At 41.0% G+C, this 23,809-nt stretch overlaps 1 protein-coding gene across 24 annotated transcripts in view; it reads left to right on the forward strand.

Moving 5' to 3' along the window:
• MYBPC1 (myosin binding protein C1) overlaps window positions 1-23,809 on the forward strand; it is an 86,112-nt gene that overhangs the window by 54,989 nt on the left and 7,314 nt on the right. For 12 of the 24 annotated variants that reach the window (XM_051845801.3, XM_051845800.3, XM_051845805.3 and 9 more), the window contains 11 exons: window positions 251-410; window positions 1,416-1,520; window positions 2,301-2,489; window positions 4,367-4,501; window positions 8,566-8,619; window positions 9,912-10,079; window positions 13,808-13,896; window positions 16,347-16,542; window positions 17,946-18,085; window positions 21,349-21,508; window positions 22,491-22,627. In XM_051845801.3, the coding sequence (XP_051701761.3) occupies window positions 251-410; window positions 1,416-1,520; window positions 2,301-2,489; window positions 4,367-4,501; window positions 8,566-8,619; window positions 9,912-10,079; window positions 13,808-13,896; window positions 16,347-16,542; window positions 17,946-18,085; window positions 21,349-21,508; window positions 22,491-22,627 (1,533 nt within the window). The remainder of the gene's footprint in view (window positions 1-250; window positions 411-1,415; window positions 1,521-2,300; window positions 2,490-4,366; window positions 4,502-8,565; window positions 8,620-9,911; window positions 10,080-13,807; window positions 13,897-16,346; window positions 16,543-17,945; window positions 18,086-21,348; window positions 21,509-22,490; window positions 22,628-23,809) is intronic. The other 12 variants (XM_070052757.2, XM_051845806.3, XM_070052762.2 and 9 more) reach the window with 1 other exon arrangement.

Raw genomic sequence — 23,809 nt, forward strand, 5'->3', positions numbered from 1 at the left:
ACTAGTGTTTTTGGTCCAGCATTCTGTTGGGAACGTTGGTGGTTGGTGGACTTAGTACTGCTACTTTTTAGCTTCGTGGCCTGGAGCAAGTCAGGTTTCAGTGTCCTCCTGTGTAGAATGGGTGAGAATGCCTTTGTCTTTAGGAGTCATCAAGTAAGAGAATACATTTTAGGCATTAGCACCAGGCCTGGCTCAACACCAGGCACTCTGAAGACTGGTCATTGTCATGTTTTGTTTCTTACCTTCTTAGGCTATTATGGAGGGCAGTGGCCGGATAAGGGCAGAATCTTACCCTGATAGCAGCACTCTGGTCATTGACGTAGCTGAAAAAGACGACTCTGGTGTTTACCACATAAATCTGAAAAATGAAGCTGGTGAAGCACATGCAAGCATCAAGATTAAAGTTGTGGGTAAGTCCTCCAGGGGAACAAACTTCTGGAGTCCAGTGGACATGTCTGGATACAGAGTAGATTTCTTCAGGGCTTAGCTGCCTTAGCTTTTCTGGGCAGCTAACCAACAAAACAAAAAAACCCATACCATCCCTCTTTTCTATCTTTGCCACTTCTCTTTTCCTTCCTTCCTGTTCCTTCCTTTCCTCTCCCTTTCTCTTCTTTTTTTCTTGTTTAGAAGACGTCTCATTGGAGGAATAAGTAGCTAGCGTCAGCCATTTTGGTTGCTAGTCCTTAGCTCTCCAACATCACATGCTCTTTTGGTGCCTTTTGAACGTCTATGAAACACAACTGTTAAATAATATCCCACATCACAATCATCACAGAGGAGTAAGATCTGCCGTGGTTCTTAGACTAAAACCACATAAAATGAGTCTTGTGGATTATTGTTGTTCCAAGGTCTCATAATCTCCTCTCTTCACTTTTGTTTTACCAACCAAAAACGAAAATCACTTTATCAGGAACTGAACTGTATTTACAAGACAAGACAGTTTAGCATTTCTGAATTGGATTTCTACTAATCAACATCGTCAACCTTCCAATCCATGTGAAATTTATAATAATTAGGTCTTGATTCAGTTCTGCTGGAAGCTAATTCAACAACAACCGAATCTGACATTTAGGCAATAATTTCTTAGTTACCATTTTCAAAGTAAAGAACAAGAGTTTTAGGTTCCTTATGGAGCTTACTCTCTAATGTGACACTAGTTTAAGGGACTTGGAGACATCATTATTTTTAGTTTTGTTAGGCTCTTCTTCCCTGATCCCATATTGAGCAAGACTTTTTTTTTTTTTTTGGGCTCAAATTAGTTACTAAATGCGTTTTAGTAAAAATGGAGAAGTATTCAGGAATAACAGTTTCTGTGATTTCCACCAAAATGCATATTTCTCTATTAATATTTTTCTTTGTACTCTTTCTTCTTTATTTTGTTTATTTTATTTTACCCTGCCTTTTATCTGCTATAGACATCCCTGACCCTCCAGTGGCACCAAATGTGACAGAAGTGGGAGACGATTGGTGTATCATGAGCTGGGAGCCTCCCGTCTACGATGGAGGGTCTCCAATCTTAGGTAACTGATGGTTGTTCAGTACATGTAGCTACAGTGTTGTTGGTGTCCTCTCTATGCAAATAAGTACAGAATACATGAAAGTAATGCTGTATTTGGAAGGGAGCCTATTATACGATGACTTTAGAGATTCATTTAAATTTAAATATATTCATATTTGGGGATGTTCTATAATTACTTGAGATTTCAAGTAGCTCTGATGACTACCATCTTTTTGCCTGTTTTCTTTTGTTTGACATTTATGCTCAATATCTAATTTTGAAACAACCGTAATTTCCATTGTTCTAGTTAGCAAATGTCTAGTTATATAGGGTGATATCTATGAAGAAATTTCTTTCAGAAATAAATGTATAGAATTTGCTTCTTCCATGACATGAAAATTTTTTCTCTGTGCCACTGAGACACTTGAAAGCTCACCATTTCCTCATTATCTTCATTTCTAAGACTCAGAGCCAAGTGTAATGGCACTGACTTTATTGCTTAACCATAGTGACTAAGTTACCATGACTTACATATCTATGACCTATATTTTTCCCCTTTCTAGTGCAATTTTAAGTTTCTCTATTTGGATTATTTTACCTTTGTCTATATCTTATGATGTTAGTATTTGAATTTTCTCTCAGACACCTGATGAAATAAAATGGGTTGAAAATACATACATATATAACTATTTCAATTAGAGTGCTGACTGTATGCTAAATTTTAATAACTTCTAACACCTGACAAAGTGAAATGTTGGAGACCAAGGAAAACTCTTTAAGTTTCTGTCTCGTGTACCTGCAGGGTATTTTATTGAGAGGAAAAAGAAACAAAGCTCCAGGTGGATGAGGCTGAATTTTGATCTCTGCAAGGAAACAACTTTTGAGCCCAAGAAGATGATTGAAGGTGTGGCCTATGAGGTCCGCATCTTTGCAGTCAATGCCATTGGCATCTCCAAGCCCAGTATGCCTTCCAGGCCATTTGTGCCTTTGGGTGAGTTGAGAGAGATGTGTAATGGGAATCATTGCCCTGTGACTGCTTTCCTTCTGGCTTTTAACTGGAGCAGGATGGAGGCTTCTCAGGATAGTGGGTGATCAGGAAGTTGTATGTGGTTAGGAATATTTTTCTAAGAAGTTAAAAAGCTGGGTATGTGTTTAGTGTAGTGGTTAAGATGCTGCATTATCAGAGTACTTGGGTTCAAGTCCTGGTTCCACTTCTTCTTCTTTTTTTTAATTTTATTTTATTTTTATTTTTATTTTTTTTTTTTTATTTTTTTGACAGGCAGAGTGGACAGTGAGAGAGAGAGACAGAGAGAAAGGTCTTCCTTTGCCGTTGGTTCACCCTCCAATGGCCGCCGCGGCCGGCGCGCTGCGGCCGGCGCACCGCGCTGATCCGATGGCAGGAGCCAGGAGCCAGGTGCTTTTCCTGGTCTCCCATGGGGTGCAGGGCCCAAGCACCTGGGCCATCCTCCACTGCACTCCCTGGCCACAGCAGAGGGCTGGCCTGGAAGAGGGGCAACCGGGACAGAATCCGGCGCCCCGACCGGGACTAAAACCCGGTGTGCCGGCGCCGCTAGGCGGAGGATTAGCCTAGTGAGCCGCGGCGCCGGCCCCACTTCTTCTTCTTTTTTTAAAAAGATTTATTTAATTTATTTGAAAGACAGAGTTACAGAGAGAGGTAGAGAGGTAAAGCCAGAGAGAGAGGTCTTCCATCCACTGGTTCGCTCCCCAGATGGCCACAATGGCTGGAACTGAGCCAATGCGAAGCCAGGAGCCAGGAGCTTCTTCAGGTCTCCCACGTGGGTGCAGGGGTCCAAGGACTTGGGCCATCTTCCACTGCTTTCCCAGGCCATAGCAGAGAGCTGGATTGGAAGAGGAGCAGCTGGGACTAGAACCAGTGCCCATATGGGATGCCGGTGCTTCAGGCCAGGGTGTTAAACCGCTGTGTCCCAGTGCCGGCCCCCTGGCTCCACTTCTAATTCCATCTTTCTGTTAGTGGACACCCTGGCAGGCAGCAGATGATAGCTCAATTACTTAAGTCCCTGCCACCTATGGGGGAGACCTGGATTGAATTCCAGGCTCCTGACTTCTGCCTGACCCAGTCCCCAGCTGGTGCAGGTATTTGGGGAGTGAACCCATTGAAGAGAGCTCTCTCTCTCTCTCTCTCTCTCTCTCTCCCTTTCAAATAAATAAATAAATAAATAAATTTTTAGAAAATAAATTAGAAAGCAGCTTTGGTAGTGTTGAATGTCTTCATAGTGTAGGCCCTAGACTTCATTACCAAAATTTAGTAACGGCTGTTGCAGTGCTCCACTGAAAATGTGTTTCTGAATCCACTGATAACGTGGCTACTCTCCATTTTCTGAGTGATAACCATGACCATGGTGTAAATACTACAATATAACTAAAACAAATGGAGATTAGTTCTGAAAACCACATTTGGAAACTAGTCTCTGCCTTACAACCACACCTTCAATGTTAGCTACTAAACCAAAACAAATCAGTTCCGTGAAGGCAAACAGACAGATGATGTCATCACTATTTTATAGTACTGAGATATCTTTCAATAGAAATAATTCAAAATTACAGAGTTGTGGGAAATTTACTCTAGGTCATTAAGGATCACAAACTTTGATTTCTCCCACTTTCTTGGGCCTCCCAGCCTTCCACACAAACCTGAATTGGAGAAAGTGTGACAGCATTTCCCACGTTCTTCAGATCTTTGTCTCACATGTGGCTGTGCTCAAGGAGTCTCAGTTGAATTTTACTAAGATGTGGGGTTTCGTGCCTATTTTCATTTGTATCACATTTCCTGTGCTATATCTCTGTGGTTAATGGTTTCTTCTTTTTCTGTTTTGTTTCTCTTTTAAGCTGTAACGAGCCCTCCTACTCTTCTGGCTGTTGACTCTGTAACCGACACTAGTGTCACAATGAAGTGGCGGCCCCCAGACCAGATTGGTGCAGCAGGTTTAGATGGCTATGTGCTAGAGTATTGCTTTGAAGGATGTAAGTACAACTAGTAGTTACGATGAATACCGTCATCAATAGGTGAGATATGCCCTCCTTTCTTTTGTCTCTCTTGGGAACTCATCTCCTTCCTACTGAAAATGATACCAAGACAAACACCATCCTTCTGAGATGAATAGAATATGGTTCTTCCTTAGCACTTGATGCTAATGAATTGAGATCTCAAAAATGGCCTGGCAAGGTTGCCAGATTGAGCAACAGGAATGAGCTAAGACATGGGAGGAAGGGGTTCTGACAACACTTCAGGGACTTTCACTTCTTGAACCGGTGGAAATGCATTGAACCAGAGCAAAGAAAAGTCTAGTTAGGGTGAAGCAAGTTGGAAATTCTGAAAGTGATGCTGAGCAGAAGTTAGCTATCAAAAGAACTATTTCAGTGCTGAGAGATGACATATTTGGCTTTCTAGTGATCATTTCCTGCCTTCTTAAAGGAAAAAAAAATACCTCTTAGTTTTTTAGTTTCAAGATTTATTTATTTATTTGAAAGTCAGAGTCACACAGAGAGAGAAGGAGAGGTAGAGAGAGAGAGGTCTTCCATCTGCTGCTTCACTCCCCGATTGGCTGGAACGGCCAGAGCTGTGCCAATCCAAAGCCAGGAGCCAGGAGCATCTTCCAGGTTTCCCATCTTCCACTGCTTTCCCAGGCCATAGTAGAGAGCTGGATCGGAAGTGGAGCAGCCAGATATTGAACCGGTGCCCATATGGGATACCAGCACTACAAGCGGCGGCTTAACTGCTACGCCACAGCACTGGCCCTACCTCTTAGTTTTAAAGGAAGCAGCATTAAATCCCAGATAGTATAAGAAATATGTTCAACACGTGGTTGTTAACTGATCTCAGGGCTTGGATATATAAAAATGTCACCATTTAAATTTAGGGAGGAAGAGAAATAAGACTTCTCCCCCCACTCCCCACTCTGTCCCCAAGTATCACTGGTAAAAGTAATAGGAAAACACACAGACACACACACACACACACAAGAAAATATGGTCCAGAATGATGTATCCGAAAACCAAAAATTTGGGAAACCAACTGAAAACCTGTTGCGTTTCTCAGTTTTCTTTTTGCCATGACTGGAAGGGGATAGCATTAGAACATGAGTGGATGAAACTGTCCTGCTGTGGCTTCATTTGAGGTTGGCAATAGGTGACCAGTTCACCAAGGAAGGGAAGTTTCTTCCTATTCCACAAATAGAAGTCCAAGACTTAACCTCTAAGAAAATTCTTTGGAGCCCAGGCTTGAACATGGATCCTCTAAGTGAGGGAAGGAGAGGTACAGATGGCAATTTGGAAATCAGGAATATGACTGCAAGTGCACCTTCCAGGAGGAAAAACTCTGGAGAAGCAACGTTTTATGAAGAGAAAACTGGACAAGGAAATCCCAGGCCCCTGGATTGGGGCACCCGTGGAAATGTTTGCTGCTGATTGGGAAGAGAGAGGGGATGAAGCATCCTGGTGTTGCTCAATAATTCCTTTGACACATACTCTACTCACAGAGTACTATGCTTGATTTTTCTCCAGGGTTTAGAAAGCCGCTAACCAAAACCCAATGAGGATGTTATGTGCAAGCTGCCAGGGTTAAGGCAGTGAGGGAGACGAGTAGGGTTAACTAATGCAACAAGTAAATTCTTGAGCAAGTCAGAATACAAGAATAGTTTATGCTTATTCCATTTTTCCCTCTATAAGTAGCATGAGCACACCACTCTGTTTTTATATTGCCCAGTCGACAATCTTATGTGTGATGTGGCTACTGAGCACGTACCTTTTGTGTATGTATGATACAGAGCAAATTCTTTACTCTTTTCTTTCTGATAGGTTTAAAAAGTAAGAAGATACAGCAAAATGATAGATGGCTGTCATTTTGATGTTACCCACCTTAGATAAAATACAACGAAGTGTATTTTACATAATTCTGTGTGTGATCTGTGTAGATACATATGTATATCTAGATATACATATGTATATGTACACAGTCATTATTATGTATATATTTGCCATGTAACTTTTTTTTTTTTTGGAATTAGCTTTCTTTGGGAGTTATTTGTAATGTATATATCTTCTTGAAGTCTGTTCCTGTTTTCTTTCTATGGCTGCCATATTCTTCATTCTCTTTTTAATGGCTGTTGTCTTCCAGACTAATTTTCTGTAGTGTTTAATGCTTTTTGGATATGTCAGGTTTTATTCTGTGAGAAAATTCTTTCTTTTACAAGATCGTGTGTTGTTTTTGACTCTGCCTTTCTTTCTTTTTTTAATGCCTGCAGCATTTACTCTACTTTGTTTTCTCCCTTCACTCTGGGTCTTTCTTTGCTCTCTTAAAAATTGTCCTCGTTTGTTAAGTAACGGCCACATTCCTTCCCCATCTCACCTACACCCATTTACTTTCTCCCTGTTTCCCTTGATTGAAGTGACTCAAATGTGAGCTTATAGGCGATTTTTTTGTTCCCCTCGATCTTGTTTTGCCCTGTTTTCCCTTGGAGGTTTCTTCTTTATCCGTTTTCTTCATTCTCTCATACATGTTTTCTTAAGTCTCCTATTTTTACTTTCTCATCCATGGTCTCTTGATTATGAAAATACCAACACAATAGCTCCCCAATAGACCATTTGCTTAAAGATGTATCTCTTTTTCAAGGTCATATGTAATACTTTGTCACCCATCTTGTAAGGCCACCACAAAACACACCAGACACTGGAGTAAGGGAAAGGGTTTATTGGGGAAAACCCAGCAGGCCGGAGGGAAGGGGCGGGGAAGGAAAAAGAGAGAGAAGGAGGGTGTAAGAGAGAGAGACAGAGAGGAGAGGAGCTAGCGAGGAGAGAAGAGAGAGCAGAGAGGAGCCGAGACAAGAGTGGGAGGAGAGAGTGGGTGAGAGAGGGAGAGATAGGAGATGAGAGAAGAGAGAAGACAAGAGGAGCTGAGAGAGAGCGAGGAGAGAGGGGAGTGAGAGAGAAGCCAAGATAGAGCAGAGAGACAACGAGAGAGAGAGAGCATGAGCGAGAGAGGAGAGAGAGCCACATGTTCAAAAGCTGGTCCTTTTGAAACTTTGCTGGAGGGTGGGCAGGGAAGTAGGAGCAGCGAATCCCATTAGGATCTGGTCGGAGCTTTGACACTGGCGGTCAGGACATGTGGCCACCTGGCTTCCAGCAATGGCGGCGGGGGCTAGAGCCTAGGATGGTGTCAGGGTGTAGATTGCGCCACAGATAAAACTGCGCCATTTTCCTAACACACCTGCCCTCCAGCTGCCAGAAAATTCTGGCTTCCTGCATCTTCTTCTTGATACTATGATAGAGTGGAAGATGAAAGGCAAAGATTTTGAAGAGGAGCCTCTCTCATGTCCGCCTCCCCTGCTCCTCTCCTGGCACCAAGAAAGTTATCATCCCAAAATAGTGGGGTATTCCCAGGACCAATCACCTTGAGCCACCCACGTGGAATGTGGTGACTCAGACAGGGTTAATGGTTTTCGTAGTGGTAACCAGGGCTGCCTCCTGAGCCTTCCGGGCAGTCTCCATTTCTGCTCCAGAGCAAGAGCCCTTTTATGACAAGGCCAGCCTGATCACAAGTGCCTGTGCTCCCAGACTGTGAAGAGGGTGCCCCCTCTCCCCTGCGGGAGCACTGTGTTATCTGGAGACCCAGGAGGACCCTCCCAGGCTGGGGTTGCAGGGACAGGGACAAGGGTGGACTGTTCCAGTGTCTGCTGCTCCCCTGTGGACTCCAGGACCTGTGCCTCCTTTTTCTTCAGCCTCTTGCTATGCTCCCTCTCTCTTCTTCCCACAGAAAGGAATGCCCCACCCTCCCTTCTCCTATTCTCTTTTCTTCTTCCTCTTCTCTGTGGCAGGTGCCACCAGGCAGAACCCACAGGCTGCTCAGAGCAGGCTGTGCCTCCCTGAGGAGTGCCCCCTAACTTGTTTGGTCTCTTCCATCACTGCTCTGAAGACAAATCTCTTTGCACACTTTGCATATGTTACTAACAGAGAATGCTGACTGCTGATACCATATTCTTCTTGTGTGAAAGTGGGTGTCTTTAATTAATCTTAATGATGGATTCTCAAAGGTACATCAGCAAAACAGTCTGATGAAAATGGGGAGGCTGCGTATGATCTGCCAGGTAAAGTATTCTGTGAAGCTCTTAGACTTTCTTAATGTATAATAACATTTCTGGAACTGTTCATGACAGCTCATGAAGTACACCTATGCCCGCACACTATAGAGCCCCAGAGTAGGGGGAGGGGAGCACAGTTAGTAGTATGGGATCTTCTGAGTATAAGGCATCATAGTTTTTAAAAGCTAAAATCTATAAGGCTCAGATGCTAGGTTTAGATGTTCCCAATATTGTAGACAAAGCTACAAGAGCTTATATTTTAAGTTTTAATTTTATTTATCTGATAAGCAGAGTGACAGACAGAAATCTTCCATCTGCTAGTTCACTCCCCAAATGACTGCAATAGCTGGGGCTGGGCCAAGTGGAAGCCAGGAGCCTATAACTCCATCTTGGCCTCCCACATGGGTGGCAGAGGCCCAAGCACTTGGGCCAACTTCTGCTGTTTTCCCAGGTACATTAGCAGGAAGCGGAATCAGAAGAGGAGCAGCCAGGACTCAAAGGTGCTCCAATATGGAATGCCAGTGTCACAGGTGGCAGCTTAACCTGCTGTTCTATACCATTGGCCCTAAAACTTATTTTTTTTAAGCAGATTTTTGGTTGAGAAGAAATTATTACACCAAGTCATTATGAGACATCAGCTCATGAGCTGTAAGCTTCTTTTCTTAATCAATGCAGGGAGATATGATCACATTTTCTATGCTTATATTGGTGTCTTCATAATAAATCTCCCTAAGTAAAATACAGAGAGCATTTGACTATAAAGATTGATGTCTCTAAGTAGCAAGCTGGATGGGAAGAGGAGCTGCCAGAACAGGAACAGGTGCCCATATGGGATGCTGGTGCTTCAGGCGGAGGTTTAACTTTAAAAAAAAAAAAAAAAAAATGATGTCTCATTTATATAGTATTTCCTGTCTTTCTGAACTTTATGTGGATAACTAACAACCATAATGACATCAATCATTACAAAACAAAATTGGAATAAAACTGCTACAAATTATTGGGCTAGTTACTATTCTTTGGGATACTGTTATTTTGAATAAAGTTTTTTTTTTTTTTCAGAACAGATGAATCTGATTACCCTTCCTGCTTTTATGGTGGTCATTTTAGGACATTTTTCATTTAAATATATGAAAAATGCCCACTCATATAGTCTGAGCACAGATCAATAATCCTGTTCCTTTCAAATGATTTGATTTTGAGTAAAATACTAATTTTGAGTTGACTGTGATGGTTAAGATGATTTCTTTCACTAATGTCTTCTTTCTCGATTTCTTTTCTTTTTCTTTTACGGATTTTAGCTGACAATTGGATAGTTGCGAACACAGATCTGATCGACAAGACCAAGTTCACCATCACAGATCTGCCGACAGATGCAAAGATCTTTGTGCGCGTGAAGGCAGTAAATAAGGCGGGCGCCAGCGAGCCCAAGTACTATTCTCAGCCCATTCTTGTGAAGCAAATCATAGGTAGGTGGCAAGGCTTTCAGAAGTCATTCTCCATTTTACAGTGTTTGCTTTTATTTTTTCTAATTTTTTTTTTCTCAGCAAGATTTGTTGTCACTCCTTTGATATTTTATTAATGCTTCCTGGGCATTAGAAATGAACAAGGCCGGCACCTGGTTTAGTAGGCTAATCCTGCACCTGCGGCGCCGGCACACCAGGTTCTAGTCCCAGTCGGGGCACTGGATTCTGTCCCGGTTGCCCCTCTTCCAGTCTAGCTCTCTGCTGTGGCCCTGGAGTGCAGTGGAAGATGGTCCAAGTCCTTGGGCCCTGCAACCGCACGGGAGACCAGAAGAAGCACCTGGCTCCTGGCTCTGGATCAGCGCAGTGCACCGGCCGCAGCGGCCATTGGAGGGTGAACCAACAGTAAAGGAAGACCTTTTTCTCTGTCTCTCTCTCTCTCTCTCTCTCTCTCACTGTCCACTCTGCCTGTCTAAAAAAATAAAATAAAATAAAAAAAAGAAATGAACAAAGCAACTCTTCTCAGGCAGTGAGGAGGTCAGCTTTGAATTTCTAACTTAGTGCTTTTGAGAACCAGATAGTTAACTTCAATAGGTTCCTAAAGCTAATTCTGGCTGGGCTGCCTATTTACACTGGGGAGGGTATGTACCTACAGCAGTGTAAACAGTCCCTACACAGCAAATGGCTCAAATGAGTCTGTAAGGTCAAAACCATCTTCAAGGTGATATGACTACAATGTCGTCCTTGTCTATATTTTTTTCTTTTTTAAAACATTTATTTATTTTCATTTTATTTGAAAGGCAGAAAGAGACAGATACCTTCAATCTGTTGGTTTACTCCCCCAAAAGCTTGCGGCAGCAAGGCATAGGCTGAAGTCAGGATCCAGGACCTCAGTCTGGTCTTCCAGATTGAGTGGACCAACATTTTTTAAGTGACCCTTGCATGTTAAAAATCTTGCATGGGAAAAATGCAAGAAAGATCAATAGATTTTAATGTAAGAGTCTTTGAAAAAGGTCTTAAATGGTTACAGACTTCACATTGCAGCTAACCTTTAAGGAACTATAACTCATTATCAAAGACATACCCACTGGGGCCAGCACTGTGGCGTAGCAGGTAAAGCCACCGCCTGCATTGCCACCATCCCATATGGGCATTGGTTTGAGTCCTGGCTGTTCCACTTCCAATCCTGCTATGGCCTGGGAAAGCAGTAGAAGATGGCCCAAGTCCTTGGGACCCTGCACACACTTGGGAGACCTGGAAGACGCTCCCGGCTCCTGGCTTCAGATTGGCACAGCTCTGGCCATTGTGGCAATTTGGGGAGTGAACCAGCAGGTGAAAGACCTCTCTCTTTCTCTCTCTCTCTCTCTCTTCTCTGAGTCTACCTCTGGATTCTGCCTTTCAAATAAATAAATAAATCTGTTTTTTTAAAAAAAGACATATCCCCAATTTTCTGAAAAGTTATTTTATTTTTTAGAATATTTATTGTTTGAAAGGCAGAGTGATGTAAAGGGAGAGAGACCTTCCATCTGCTGTTTCTTTCCCCAAATAGCCACAACAGCGAAGTCTGGACCAGGCAGAAGCCAGGAGCCAGGAACGCCATGTGGGTCTTCTACATGGCTGGCTGGCAAGGGCCCAAGAACTTGGAGAGACTTCCACTGCCTTCCCAGCCACGTTAGCTGGAACGTGGATCAAAAACAGAGCAGCCGGGACTCAAACCATCACTCCCACATGGGATGCTGGTATCTCAAGCAGCAGCTTAACTCACTTTGCCACAATACCTGCCTATGAGAAATCTATTGAAATATTCCTCTTATCTGTGTGAAGCCAGGTGTTCTTCCTATACCTCAGCCAATACAACACATCACAACGTATTGAAGGCAAAAATGAACTTAACAACCCAATTGTCTTATATTAAGTCAGACATTAAAGACATTTGTCAAAATATGAAGTATTGCAACTCATCTCACTAAATGTTTTAAATGATAAAATATGATCTTTTAATTAATATATTATTTTGTATTCTAAGTAAAGAACTAAAACATTTCTAAAAATCTGATGTGCAATATATACAGCCAACAGAAACAAAAGCTTTTTGAGGTCTGTGATAATTTTAGGGTCTGTAGTGGAGTACTGAGACCAAAAAGTTTGAGAACCACAACTCCAGGGAGGAAAAATGTTGAACTGAGGGTTTGGCTATCTGGAATGTGAATCATGATGTATTGCTGGCCAGAAGCTGGTGGTGTGACTTCCTGAAACCTGGGAGTGAGTTAGGGAATGGATAGACATATGGATGGATAGATAAATGGATGAATGGGTGGACCAATGGATAGGAGTAGGTATGTATGGATATGTGGTTATGTGAATAAATGGGTATTTGAAAGAAAGCTCAGAGCAGGTACATTTTCTTAGTATTTTCTGGAGAAACTCTATATAAATTTAATCCTGTGTCTGTAATTTATTAGCTGTATGATCTTGGGCAAGAGATTTGATCTTTCTAAACCTTAATGTCTTCAGCTGAAACACAGAGATAATAATACTAAATCAAGAGGTTGTGAGAACTGAATAAATTAATCCATGTTACTTGCTTAACAGAGTGCTAACCCCATAATAATCCCTCAGTACATGGTAGCTTTTGTCATTACTATGGCTTAATTTATTGGATCTCCTCATTAATAAAATCAAAGAGTTAGAGGGTCTCCAAGCTCCTTTCCAACCCTATCGTTCAACCATCTCCATCATCACCATCATCATCCCCTAAAGCTTGCTGGGTACCTGCTAATTTTCTCAGCTATTACACTAAATTCCTTACATGGATGACTTTGTTTTATCCTCATTAATAACCATAGGAATTAGACTTAGATATCCTGCTGTCATCTCCATTTTACACAAAGAGGAGACTGAGACCACATCTAGTATTTAAGCCAGGACCCAAAGCCACATCTCCCTGACTCTATTATCCATGCTTCTAACCATAGCACTTAAGCCTGACTCCAGATTCTAAGCCTGGCTGTGTCATTGGGGCAAGTTATTTAACTTCCCATGCTTCAGTTTCCTTATGATGTAAAAACAGAACGTACTTCAGAAGGGACTAACAAGTTTACATTATTCACGGAAAGCATTTAGCCCAGTGTGTATCTCAAATGAAACCCTCTGGCAAAAAGACCCACTTCATCCCTGTGAGCCCTTTGGCCCCTTGCTCCTTATGGCTTTGCAGCATCATGTTCTAGTATCTTCATGGCATTTAATTAACCAGTGTTAATATACAGTGGGCTAGGGCTGCCTCATGTATACTTCACCACAGCCTTACAAAGAGAAGGTGACTATCAAAATACAACAGAATTATCCATAAGGCCGGACAACCAGCAAAAGCGGTGCCTTTAGAACATTTTGGCATGTTCATTTGGGAATGTACTTGCTGCTAGAAACTTTGACAAATATAGACTAGGTCCCAAGAGACAATCTGGTGTCTAGAAAAATCTTTCTATAAAGTTACAATAAAGGCAGGAGGGTCAAGGATAATTTTTGTTGAGCCAAACTGCTAAAACAGCTCTGCTGGCAGAAAACATTTTAAACTAAAGTTGCTATATATAATCCTTTAGTGGCACATCTAAGACTATTACTACAGAGACATGATCACAAGTATATGCCAGTGAGCATAATGTCTTCATGCTTATGTAAGACTATTTCCAGGATACTATACTGACAACAAATTGTGCTATTTTACTCTCACCCAGAGCCTCCAAAGATTCGCATCCCGAGGCACCTGAAGCAAACCTACATCCGCAGAGTTGGAGAAGCTGTCAATCTGGTTATCCCTTTCCAGGTAATAATTCAAGGCCTCTCCTTTTCTCTATTCAGTGCTGGGTATTTCAGAGGCAGAGGAGGGGGATCTACCACGTAAGTTCATCATGATACAGGGATTCTTCTGATGGGGAATTGATAACTGATAGAAGGCATTCAGGAAATGATTAAAGAATCTATTGCTATGGAAATAGAAAAATCAGTAAAGCTATCATGTATTTTCCTTCTCCATAAGACAAATGAGATCTAGTCTTGCCTAAAGCTCAGAGACTATGATAAGGCAGGGAGGAAACATCTAGAAGATAAATGAAGATAAATACTTGAAGATTCTTTCTGGTCCTTTATATCTAAAAGTGGTCATTTTTAATTGAGGCTATTAATGAAATAATGTGTGCTTGGTGCCTGAAATGACCCCAGACTAAACAAAATTACCATAAGAGGATTAAATAAAATTTGAAATCTTGATGCTACTAACCAAAATACATGAACATTATTAAAGTATTACTCTAGCAAAAAGAATCTGTTGTTCATAGGATAAGCTCAATGTCACTTAAAATAATCAATTTTGATCTCATGTACACACACAAACACACCCTGCTTCTTAGTCATCTGACTCGTTTTATGCCTCTGGACAGTCTGTTCAATAGAACTTTCTGTGATGATGGGATTGCTCTATATGTGCACTATCCAATATGGTAACCGTTAGTCGCATGTTGCTATTGAGCACTTGAGATATGCAATTAATATCTAGTGCAACTGGAGAAATAAAATTTTAATTTTCTTGTAGGTCATGCTATTGCATTATACCAGTATGGTCTTAGAAGTAGACTTTAGGTCTCTGCACATATTTGGACACCTGTATACACACACACACACACACACACACACACACACACACAATTCTATTCAAACTCAGGCTCCAGTGGAAACAAAGCTAAAGGGACAACCAGTTTATGCCCCTGCTATTGCACTTGCGGGCCAGGCCTCAGTGCATGAAATCAGAATGAAAGTCCAGCCCCAGCTCCAGACCTGAATTGAGGCTTCTGAGTCAGCCCCCTAGTTTCTATATCATCCTTACCACCAAGGCAAATCCCAGGTCCCACATATTGGTCATCTGTGTATTCAGTTCTGTCACTGAGTCTGGGAGAGGAAAGAGCTTGAGCTTAGGGAGCTCATAGGTCTGGCATCCCAGGAACCACTCAGCCACCAGGAAAGAGGTGATGAGACCACTGTGTCATGTTTGTGTATTTGTGTGGCACCTAGAGTTCTCAAACACTTTCTCAATTGACCTTCAGAAACACCCTGTGAGGTAGGAAGGGCAGATTTTTTTTATCCCACTTGGGAAGGGAAGAAACTGACAGTCTAACAAGTTAAATGGCTTACCCAGGGTCATACAGCAAGTAAAAAGTAGTGTCACGAACAAGGTCCAAGTCCCCTCACAATACAGTGCTTTTTTCCACTCCATGTGTTACTAGAGAATCTCCCCACCCCAATAGATAATAACATTGCACATTTAAGGACATAGGACCTGGAACTCTTTTTCCCTATCTTTAATAATGTTGTTCTATGCTTCCCATGTGCAAGTCTGAGTACCCCCAACCACTCTTCAAGCTCTGCAGACAAGTGTTTAATGTGTAAGTTATCACACCTTAGCCACAAGGCACATTGGGAGCATATGGGTAAGGTGTGTCTTATTGAGTTACTGAATTAATGTTTGGTTCCTGTCTGTGGGAGTGAGCCTGGGTGCCTAGGAATTCTAGAAGCTTCCTTTGTAATAGAAACTGAAATCTGTCTATGAATGAGGTTATGATTTCTTGAAGTTTTCTCTTAAAGAATAGTGACAGAAGCTTGAGAGAGCAGAGAGAGAATTCTAGACAAGTCAGGAATGAGCATCACAGTGCAGTGGGATAATAATCACTAGCATTTATATGATATTAATGAAACACTTATGTAATATGTAGCAGCTTTCTCAAGATTTTAATCATTATACTTGTAATTATTCTGTGAGTAAGGCCCTACCATTGTTCCTGATTTATAGATTGGGAAACCAAGGCAGAGAGTTTAAGTAACTTGCCCAAGGTCACAAAACCTACTAAGTGGTCAGGATCCAAATACAGATTCCAGGGCCCCATAACCCATGTTCTTAACCATTATCATGTGTTGTGGAGGCTTTGGTGCGGCGCCTCAGCTATGAGATCTCTGGTTCCAGTACTTACTTAGTTGCAAGGCCTTGGGCAAATCATTTAACTAAATGTCACAGATCTAATGTAGTACTTGCACAAGAATGCAACCGATAGTCAGTAGCTCTACTAGTATAGCCACTCCCCACCCCTGCAGACTAAAACAGTGATGTTTTCTAACTTTGTCTGGAATGAGTTTAAGCCATTGACATTTTTTTGTAACACTGAAAAGAAAAAAAATCTTGACACAGTATGATTTCTTTCCCCTGCTTTTTTCTGTCTTTCTTTTTAGGGAAAACCAAGACCAGAATTAACCTGGAAGAAGGATGGTGCAGAAATTGATAAGAATCAAATTAATATCCGCAATTCTGAGACTGATACAATCATATTTATCAGAAAAGCAGAGAGGAGCCACTCTGGGAAATACGATCTGCAGGTCAAAGTGGAAAAATACACAGAAACTGCGTCCATTGACATCCAGATTGTTGGTAGGTTTGGAGGAAGGAACTAGAATATTCTGTTCAAGCCATGTGGGAACTAACTGTGGTTGTCGTTAAGGCAGGAGTAGAAGTTCTTGTTAGGCTGACTCTTCAGAAAAATATTTTTTAAAAAATAGATGTTGTCAATAACTAGATAAGTTGTTAATATTTGTTAGTGTTTCAAAATAACTTATCACTGACTGAAAGAACTAATCATGGGAGATTTAAAGCATATATAGTCAAGAAAATTAATGTAAGTACTTTTTAGTGAAATCCATCTGTACTGTTTAAAGTCCAGTTCTCTTATTCTTAGTTTCTCAACTCCCCAATGATAAAACTATTTCCTGTGTTGAATTCTTGCATTTAAAAACATTGTAAATTCTAGATGTAGTTTAATACATTTTTTAGTACACCTGAAATTTGCTAATAATAAAGTTACAATGGAGAGTGAAGAATTTTTATTAAATGTAAGAAACATGAATTTAAACAAAGTTAAGTAGATAACACCAGATTGATTGATCGTTCAAAGCTAGTTGGATACTTACAATGAGTAAATATGCTTAATTCTTGCTTTTGTCCTTAGGGACACTGTTTTCTTTTTTTTATTATTTTTTTATTTTTTTATTTTTTATTTTTTTATTTTTGACAGGCAGAGTGGACAGTGAGATAGAGAGACAGAGAGAGAAAGGTCTTCCTTTTGCCGTTGGTTCACCCTCCAATGGCCGCCGCTGCAGCCGGCGCACCGCGCTGATCCGATGGCAGGAGCCAGGATCCAGGTGCTTTTCCTGGTCTCCCATGGGGTGCAGGGCCCAAGCACCTGGGCCATCCTCCACTGCACTCCCTGGCCATAGCAGAGAGCTGGCCTGGAAGAGGGGCAACCGGGACAGAATCCGGCGCCCTGACCGGGAATTGAACCCGGTGTGCCGGCGCCGCAAGGTGGAGGATTAGCCTATTGAGCCACGGCGCCGGCCAGGGACACTGTTTTCTAATTTTTTTGCAATGTCAAGAAAGAAGTTTAAGAACAGAGCCTGGTGAAGCCTTATTTCCAATCATTTTTATTATTATATTTCACCAACTATACTGAAACTTGAGGTTCTCTGACTACAGGGGTAACTTCCTGTAGGAGATTTCCCCTTAGCACCATTTAAAGTATGCACTCTTTTCCTACTGGCTAAACATTTTTGATTTTTGTTAAATCAAAGGAAGTATTGAGGCTAGTCTGTGCCCTTGGATCTGGCCTGACTTTGTTCTGATGGAAGGTGCAGGACCTCAGAAGCTTCTGTGATAGGGAGTGGGTAGAAGAGAGCCACTTTCTGTGACACAAGGAAGGGCAATTTTAATGTCCTCATATAACAGGGAATAAGATTAGGAGGGAAAGTGACCTCCGAGTGATGCCATGATTCATCCTATAGACCGTCCTGGTCCACCCCAACTTGTGAAGATTGAGGACGTCTGGGGAGAGAATGTTGCTCTGTCCTGGACACCACCAAAGGATGATGGAAATGCTGCCATCACAGGGTACACGATCCAGAAGGCTGACAAGAAGAGCATGGTAAGGCCTGGTCTCTGATGCAGTAGCCACAAAATCATATTTCATCAAAGGTAATGCAATGGGGGAAGCATGAAGTCCTCTCTGTCTCCGTGTCTGCATGAAGGTCATGAAGAAGTGATGTGGCATAGCAGAAAGGGCAGGGCCATTGGAACCAGAGTTGATCTTGAATCTCAGCATTATCATATCACTGAAGACCACATGCATGTGGCCAGCCACTTAGCCTCTTTGACCTCCATTTTCCTCATCTACAAAATGGGAACACAAATAGTTTGCTTCATTTTGAGGAAGCTAAAAATGACATAAAGCATATGGCACAATATGGAATAAAATTGAATAAACTCATTAATTCAACAAATATTTATTCATTTTAGATTATGACTAAAACTCACACCAAAGCAGCTCTTTCTCCTTGTAAAATAAATGTTGGATAGGGTTGCCTTATGTCTAATATGTCTTAAAAAAAAAAAAAACCACACCAATTAGAAAAGAAAGATCCTAAAAGATTATAGCATTTACAAAGATCCTGAGGAGGGAAAGAACTTAATGTGTTCAAGAAGCAATCCAGCCAGTATGGATTATTACAAACTGTATTTTATAAATTATTAAACTAAGGATCAGAGTGGTTAAATAACTTTCTGGAGATCACCAGATTTTAGATGTCAAATCTAAATCATTCAAAGTAAATGAATGAATAAATAAATGTTTATGCATACAATGGTATAGAACTATTTTCCATTCTCATAGGAAGGTAAAACATTGTTCTGAATTACACTGATATGAGGTCTTTATACATTTGCACTTAGGTCATTGATGACATTACAGTCAGATTCATCGAAGATGAAAAGGTTGACAAGGGAAGTCTTCTCTTTTTGTTTCCTGTTTGATCACATCCCAATTTTTGTTTACTCTATATCCTCCACATCACAGTAAGTTGATAGTACAGAAAAGAAAAAGAAAAACTTTTAGAAATTGTTCTGAAAGTTCATTTTTATAGTCAAAGGTCACTTGGCCTTGTCCAGGGTAAATTGGAGGATTGCTAATCCCTGGATTCATGGCAGGACAGATACTCAGGAAGTCTTGGTCATCACTAATTACGTTTTTTAGGAGCAAAATGGATGCAGTGGATCTGCAGAGAACTTTTTATTGAATGTAAAGATAAAGGATCTATCCCTAACATTACAAAAGGACATGCTCTGAAATGGGAGTCTAAAGTAACAGGAAGGCATTTAAGCCTCTTCTTTCCGTAAGCTATTTCTATCATGGCTTTTTCCCCCTGGGTAGGTATTACATGGCAAAACAAGATCTGGCGTTTAAAGCCATGTCTTTCATCTAAGCCTGGACAGCCTGAGGGCTAGACTGACTGACGACTTTGCAAGGAAAAGATCTGAACATGTTGGACTTCCTCAGCAACAAGCTCACTTCATTGGAAGTTGGGCCAGATATTGGCAGTGAATCCGGGGTGCCACAGTTCTTATAAAACGTCCTTCATGCAACCTTCATATTCTTGCACCCCTATCATATTTACCCAACAATTGTCTTCTTAGATAACCAGTCAGGTTCCAGGTGGGCCAGGACTCCCCTGCTGCTTCCTGTGACAGAGGTCCACCTGGGGATGGATGATCATGTGTTTCTGCTGCACCCAGCAGGGGCAGGCTAGAGACCAGAAGGTGCTCATTCTGCTGTGCTGTCCTCAGATCACCACAGCATTGTCTCAACTTGACTACCCATGCTGTCTTTCATTTAAAGTCTCATAATCACTCATCCCTTCCATAAACGTTCTTTTCATTATGTGTGAGTGAACATTCATTTTTTCACTCTTTTACTGTGTGATGAGCACTGTTTTAGCTGCTGAATGGAAACATGTTAAACAGACAGCTCTTGATCTTGGGGTACTCACAATCTAGACAAGGGAAAAAAACAACCCATATGGACGCTGGTTGGTGTCCTGGCTGCTCTACTTCCCATCCAACTCACTATTGACCCATGAAAAGCAACACAAGATGACCCAAGTGTTTGGGCCCCTACAACCCTAGTGGGAGAACTGGATGAATCTCCTGGTTCCTGGCTTCAGCCTGGCCCAGTGCTGACCATTGTGGCCATCTGGGGAGTAAACCAGCAGATGGAAAATCTCTCTCTCTCTCTCTCTCTCTCTCTCTCACACACACACTCACACACACACCTCTCTTCTCTCTGTCTCTCCCTCTGTTTGTAACTCTGACTTTAAAATAAATAAATCTTTAAATCAAAAAACATTCTATACAAGGAGAAAGAGATAAAGCATAAAGTGTCTGGTGCCTAAAATTCATAAATAATGATGGCTTCTAAGCATTTCAAGGAAAATATTTTTCTTTTATGAAGTGTCTTTTTGTCAGAAAATGTAATTTTCAATTAATGGAACTAGAAACAAGTGATGCAATGTGGTTTTCTACTGGCTGCAAGATAGCCTTTGAAACCACTGTATTTTTTAGTATAATTAGGAAACAAATTGAAAAAAAAATTTAATGTAACTTTACTCATTTGTTGAGTATTCAATAAATATTTGTTTTATGCACAGAATCTACTGCATGCCATGTGCTGTAATAGGCACCTAGGTTACAAGTGTGAGAAGAAAAGTTAGGCATGTGTCCTGGTATATAATGGCGTATCCATTCCAGTGGAAGAGGTAGACAGTAAACAAATAAAAAATAGTAAATATATAATGTAATTAAATGTAGCAAGTACTGTGTGGAAATGTCACTAGATAAAAGTGATAGTGTGACCAAAGAGATGGAGGAAGAATGGTGGGAGGGGAGACAGACGGAGAGTGTAAGGCCTAAGAAGATCTGAAAGAACCTAAGTTAATAGTAGTAGGCAAACTTACTGGACACTTTTTCCTCTAGTGATTTAGCTTCATCTTTTCCTCAAAATAAAGGAGTTTACACCAAAATTCTGTAATTATACTTTGTCTTCCCCCAAAATGGGCAAATAGGTAGGTAGGTAGATAAATAGATAACAACCACATACAATTATGAAGAAAATATAAATATAGTAGATGATATCTAGGGTATATGAATCTAATGTGTAAATAAAGATTAAATCACATAGCTAAGTATAAATAAATTGTGGAGCATTACATTAAATGCAAATTGTTATTACCTTCAATATAAAAATGAGTTCTTATTTTTCTTTTTATTAATGAAACGTTCTTATTTATTCAGATCAACAGTTGGAAAAGCTGTATATTTTTAAGTGATTTTCCTGAATTTTCTATTTTATTCTTTCAGGAATGGTTCACTGTCATTGAGCATTATCACCGAACAAGTGCCACCATTACTGAACTGGTCATAGGGAATGAATATTATTTCCGAGTCTTTGCTGAAAATATGTGTGGCCTCAGTGAAGATGCAACAATGACTAAGGAGAGCGCTGTGATCGCTAAGGATGGTGAGTTGGAAGTGGACTGACATTTGGGAACCCAGGTTGACAATTACTCAAGAGAGAAGACAGAAGAGATGTGGTGAAAGGAGCAAAAAGATGCTGAACACACATTGTACAACTGTGGTATCATTCACGTAGAATTTTAATTTTACAAGTAAAATTTTTCAAGTGAAATTATATCATTTACAAGTATTCACTTTAATTAATTGCAACGTCTGGGCCATGGATGTATAAATGGCTAAAGTCTCAGGGATAGGATAAAGAAGACCTGCAATTCTTGAGTATTTATTACTTCTATTCTTGGATGCTTTCAATGCAGCTACACACAAGAGCCACTCTATGAAGAAAGCAGATGCTTAATTGTACTCATATCCTTTCATTTCATAGTAAATCACTCCCTTCCTTAAAGCTCTTTCATGTGATGTTCACATTGGGACAGATTTCTCATAAAAATACTTATGATGACAACAAAGCATTTTCAATGTTTTAGTGTTAGATGACTACTCTGGCTTTCTGTTCACTGTATGATTGGCTGTGCATTTGTTCCCTTTAGAGTGTATGCCGTATGGCATTCACTCATGTTTTTACAGGATTTGCTAAGTTCTGGGACATTTTAAAAAATATTTATTTATTTGAGAGGCAAAGAGAGTCAATACTGGTTCACTCCCCAAATGCCCATAACATCCAGGACCGGGCCAGGTTGAAGTTGAGAGTCAAAAACTGAATCCTGGTCTCCCACTTGGGTGGCAGGGACTCAACTACTTGAGGTATCTCTTGCTTCCTCCCAAGTGGGCATTAGCAAGAAGCAGGGCCAGGGCATGGACCTAGGCACTTGGGTATGGATTGGGGCACCGCAGCTAGTGGCTTAGCCATTCAGCCAAAGGTCTGCCCCACTCAGGGAAGCTCTAATCGTGAGTAAAGTATGCCAAAAGGAATATATTCTCAAGTCAAATTTGTATATTTTAACATTTTAATGTTTGTTTTTAAGGTAAAATCTACAAAAACCCAGTGTATGAAGACTTTGATTTCACAGAGGCACCCATGTTTACTCAGCCTTTGGTTAACACCTATGCAATAGCTGGTTACAATGCCACCCTGAACTGCAGCGTAAGAGGAAATCCTAAGGTGAGGTTTCTCTGTCACGTTAGTTACATTTAAGAATTGACCACAAAGTCCCTCTTTTCTAGTTGCCACATCACAGTTGGAAGTAATATAAACAAACTTTCAACTGCTATTTTTGTCTTTCTGGGATAGGTGGAGTGGAGGGTAATTAGGTACAGTATTCAGATGCAGTAGTAAAAAATGCTTACATTTCTTCACTGACTGGAGGATACCTTTTAAGGACTAAGCAAGCCATCTACAGTTGGCCCCCTCTATTCGTGGGTTCTGCACCTGTGGACCCAATCAACCGTGGAGTGAAAAAAAGGTGTCCATACTGTACAGACTTATTTTTTCTTGTCATTATTCCCTAAACAATATGGTATAATAATTATTGACATAACATTTACATTGCATTGGATATTGTAAATTATTTATACATAATTTAATGTATATAGGAGGAGGTACATACATGATTTGAAGTATACAGGGGGAGGTACATAGGTTATATGCAAATACGATACCATTTTTATGTAAGGGACTTGAGTGTCAACTGATTTTGGTATTTATAGGTGTTCTGGAACCGATCTCTCTCTCTCTCTCTTTTTAAGATTTATTTATTTTATTATTTGAAAGGCAGAGTTACAGAGAGGCAGAGGCAGAGAGAGAGAGAGGAAGAGAGAGAGAGAGAGAGAGAGGTCTTCCATCTGCTGGTTCACTCTCCAAATGGCTGCAACTGCTGGAGCTGGGATGATCTGAAGCCAGGAGCCAGAAGCTTCTTCCAGGTCTCCCAAGTCGGGGCAGGGGCCAAAGGACTTGGGCCATCTTCTACTGCTTTCCCAGGCCATAGCAGAGAGCTAGATTGGAAGTGGAGCAGCCAGGACTCGAACTGACGCCCCTATGGGATGCTGGCGCTTCAGGCAGCTACTTTACCTGCTCACCACAGTGCTGTCCCCCCATCTCCCTTGCATAATGGACAATGGTATTTTTTAAAAGAATTGAGGTGAGAAGTAATGAGATATAATTAATATTGGTTGCTTCACCTGGAAAATTACATGACAATGTTGGTTCAAGAGTTCTATAATAGATTAAACAGGAATTATCCTCTAAGGCAAGGCAGAATATAAAATATGCTTTTAAAAATGATTTGTTTACTTACTTGAAAGGCAGAGTGACGGGACTGGGGACAGGGAGTGAAAGAGAGAGAAA

This window comes from Oryctolagus cuniculus, chromosome 11 (genome assembly GCF_051225735.1).
Source record: "Oryctolagus cuniculus isolate XC-2025 breed Fujian yellow rabbit chromosome 11, ASM5122573v1, whole genome shotgun sequence".
Lineage (NCBI taxonomy): Eukaryota > Metazoa > Chordata > Mammalia > Lagomorpha > Leporidae > Oryctolagus > Oryctolagus cuniculus.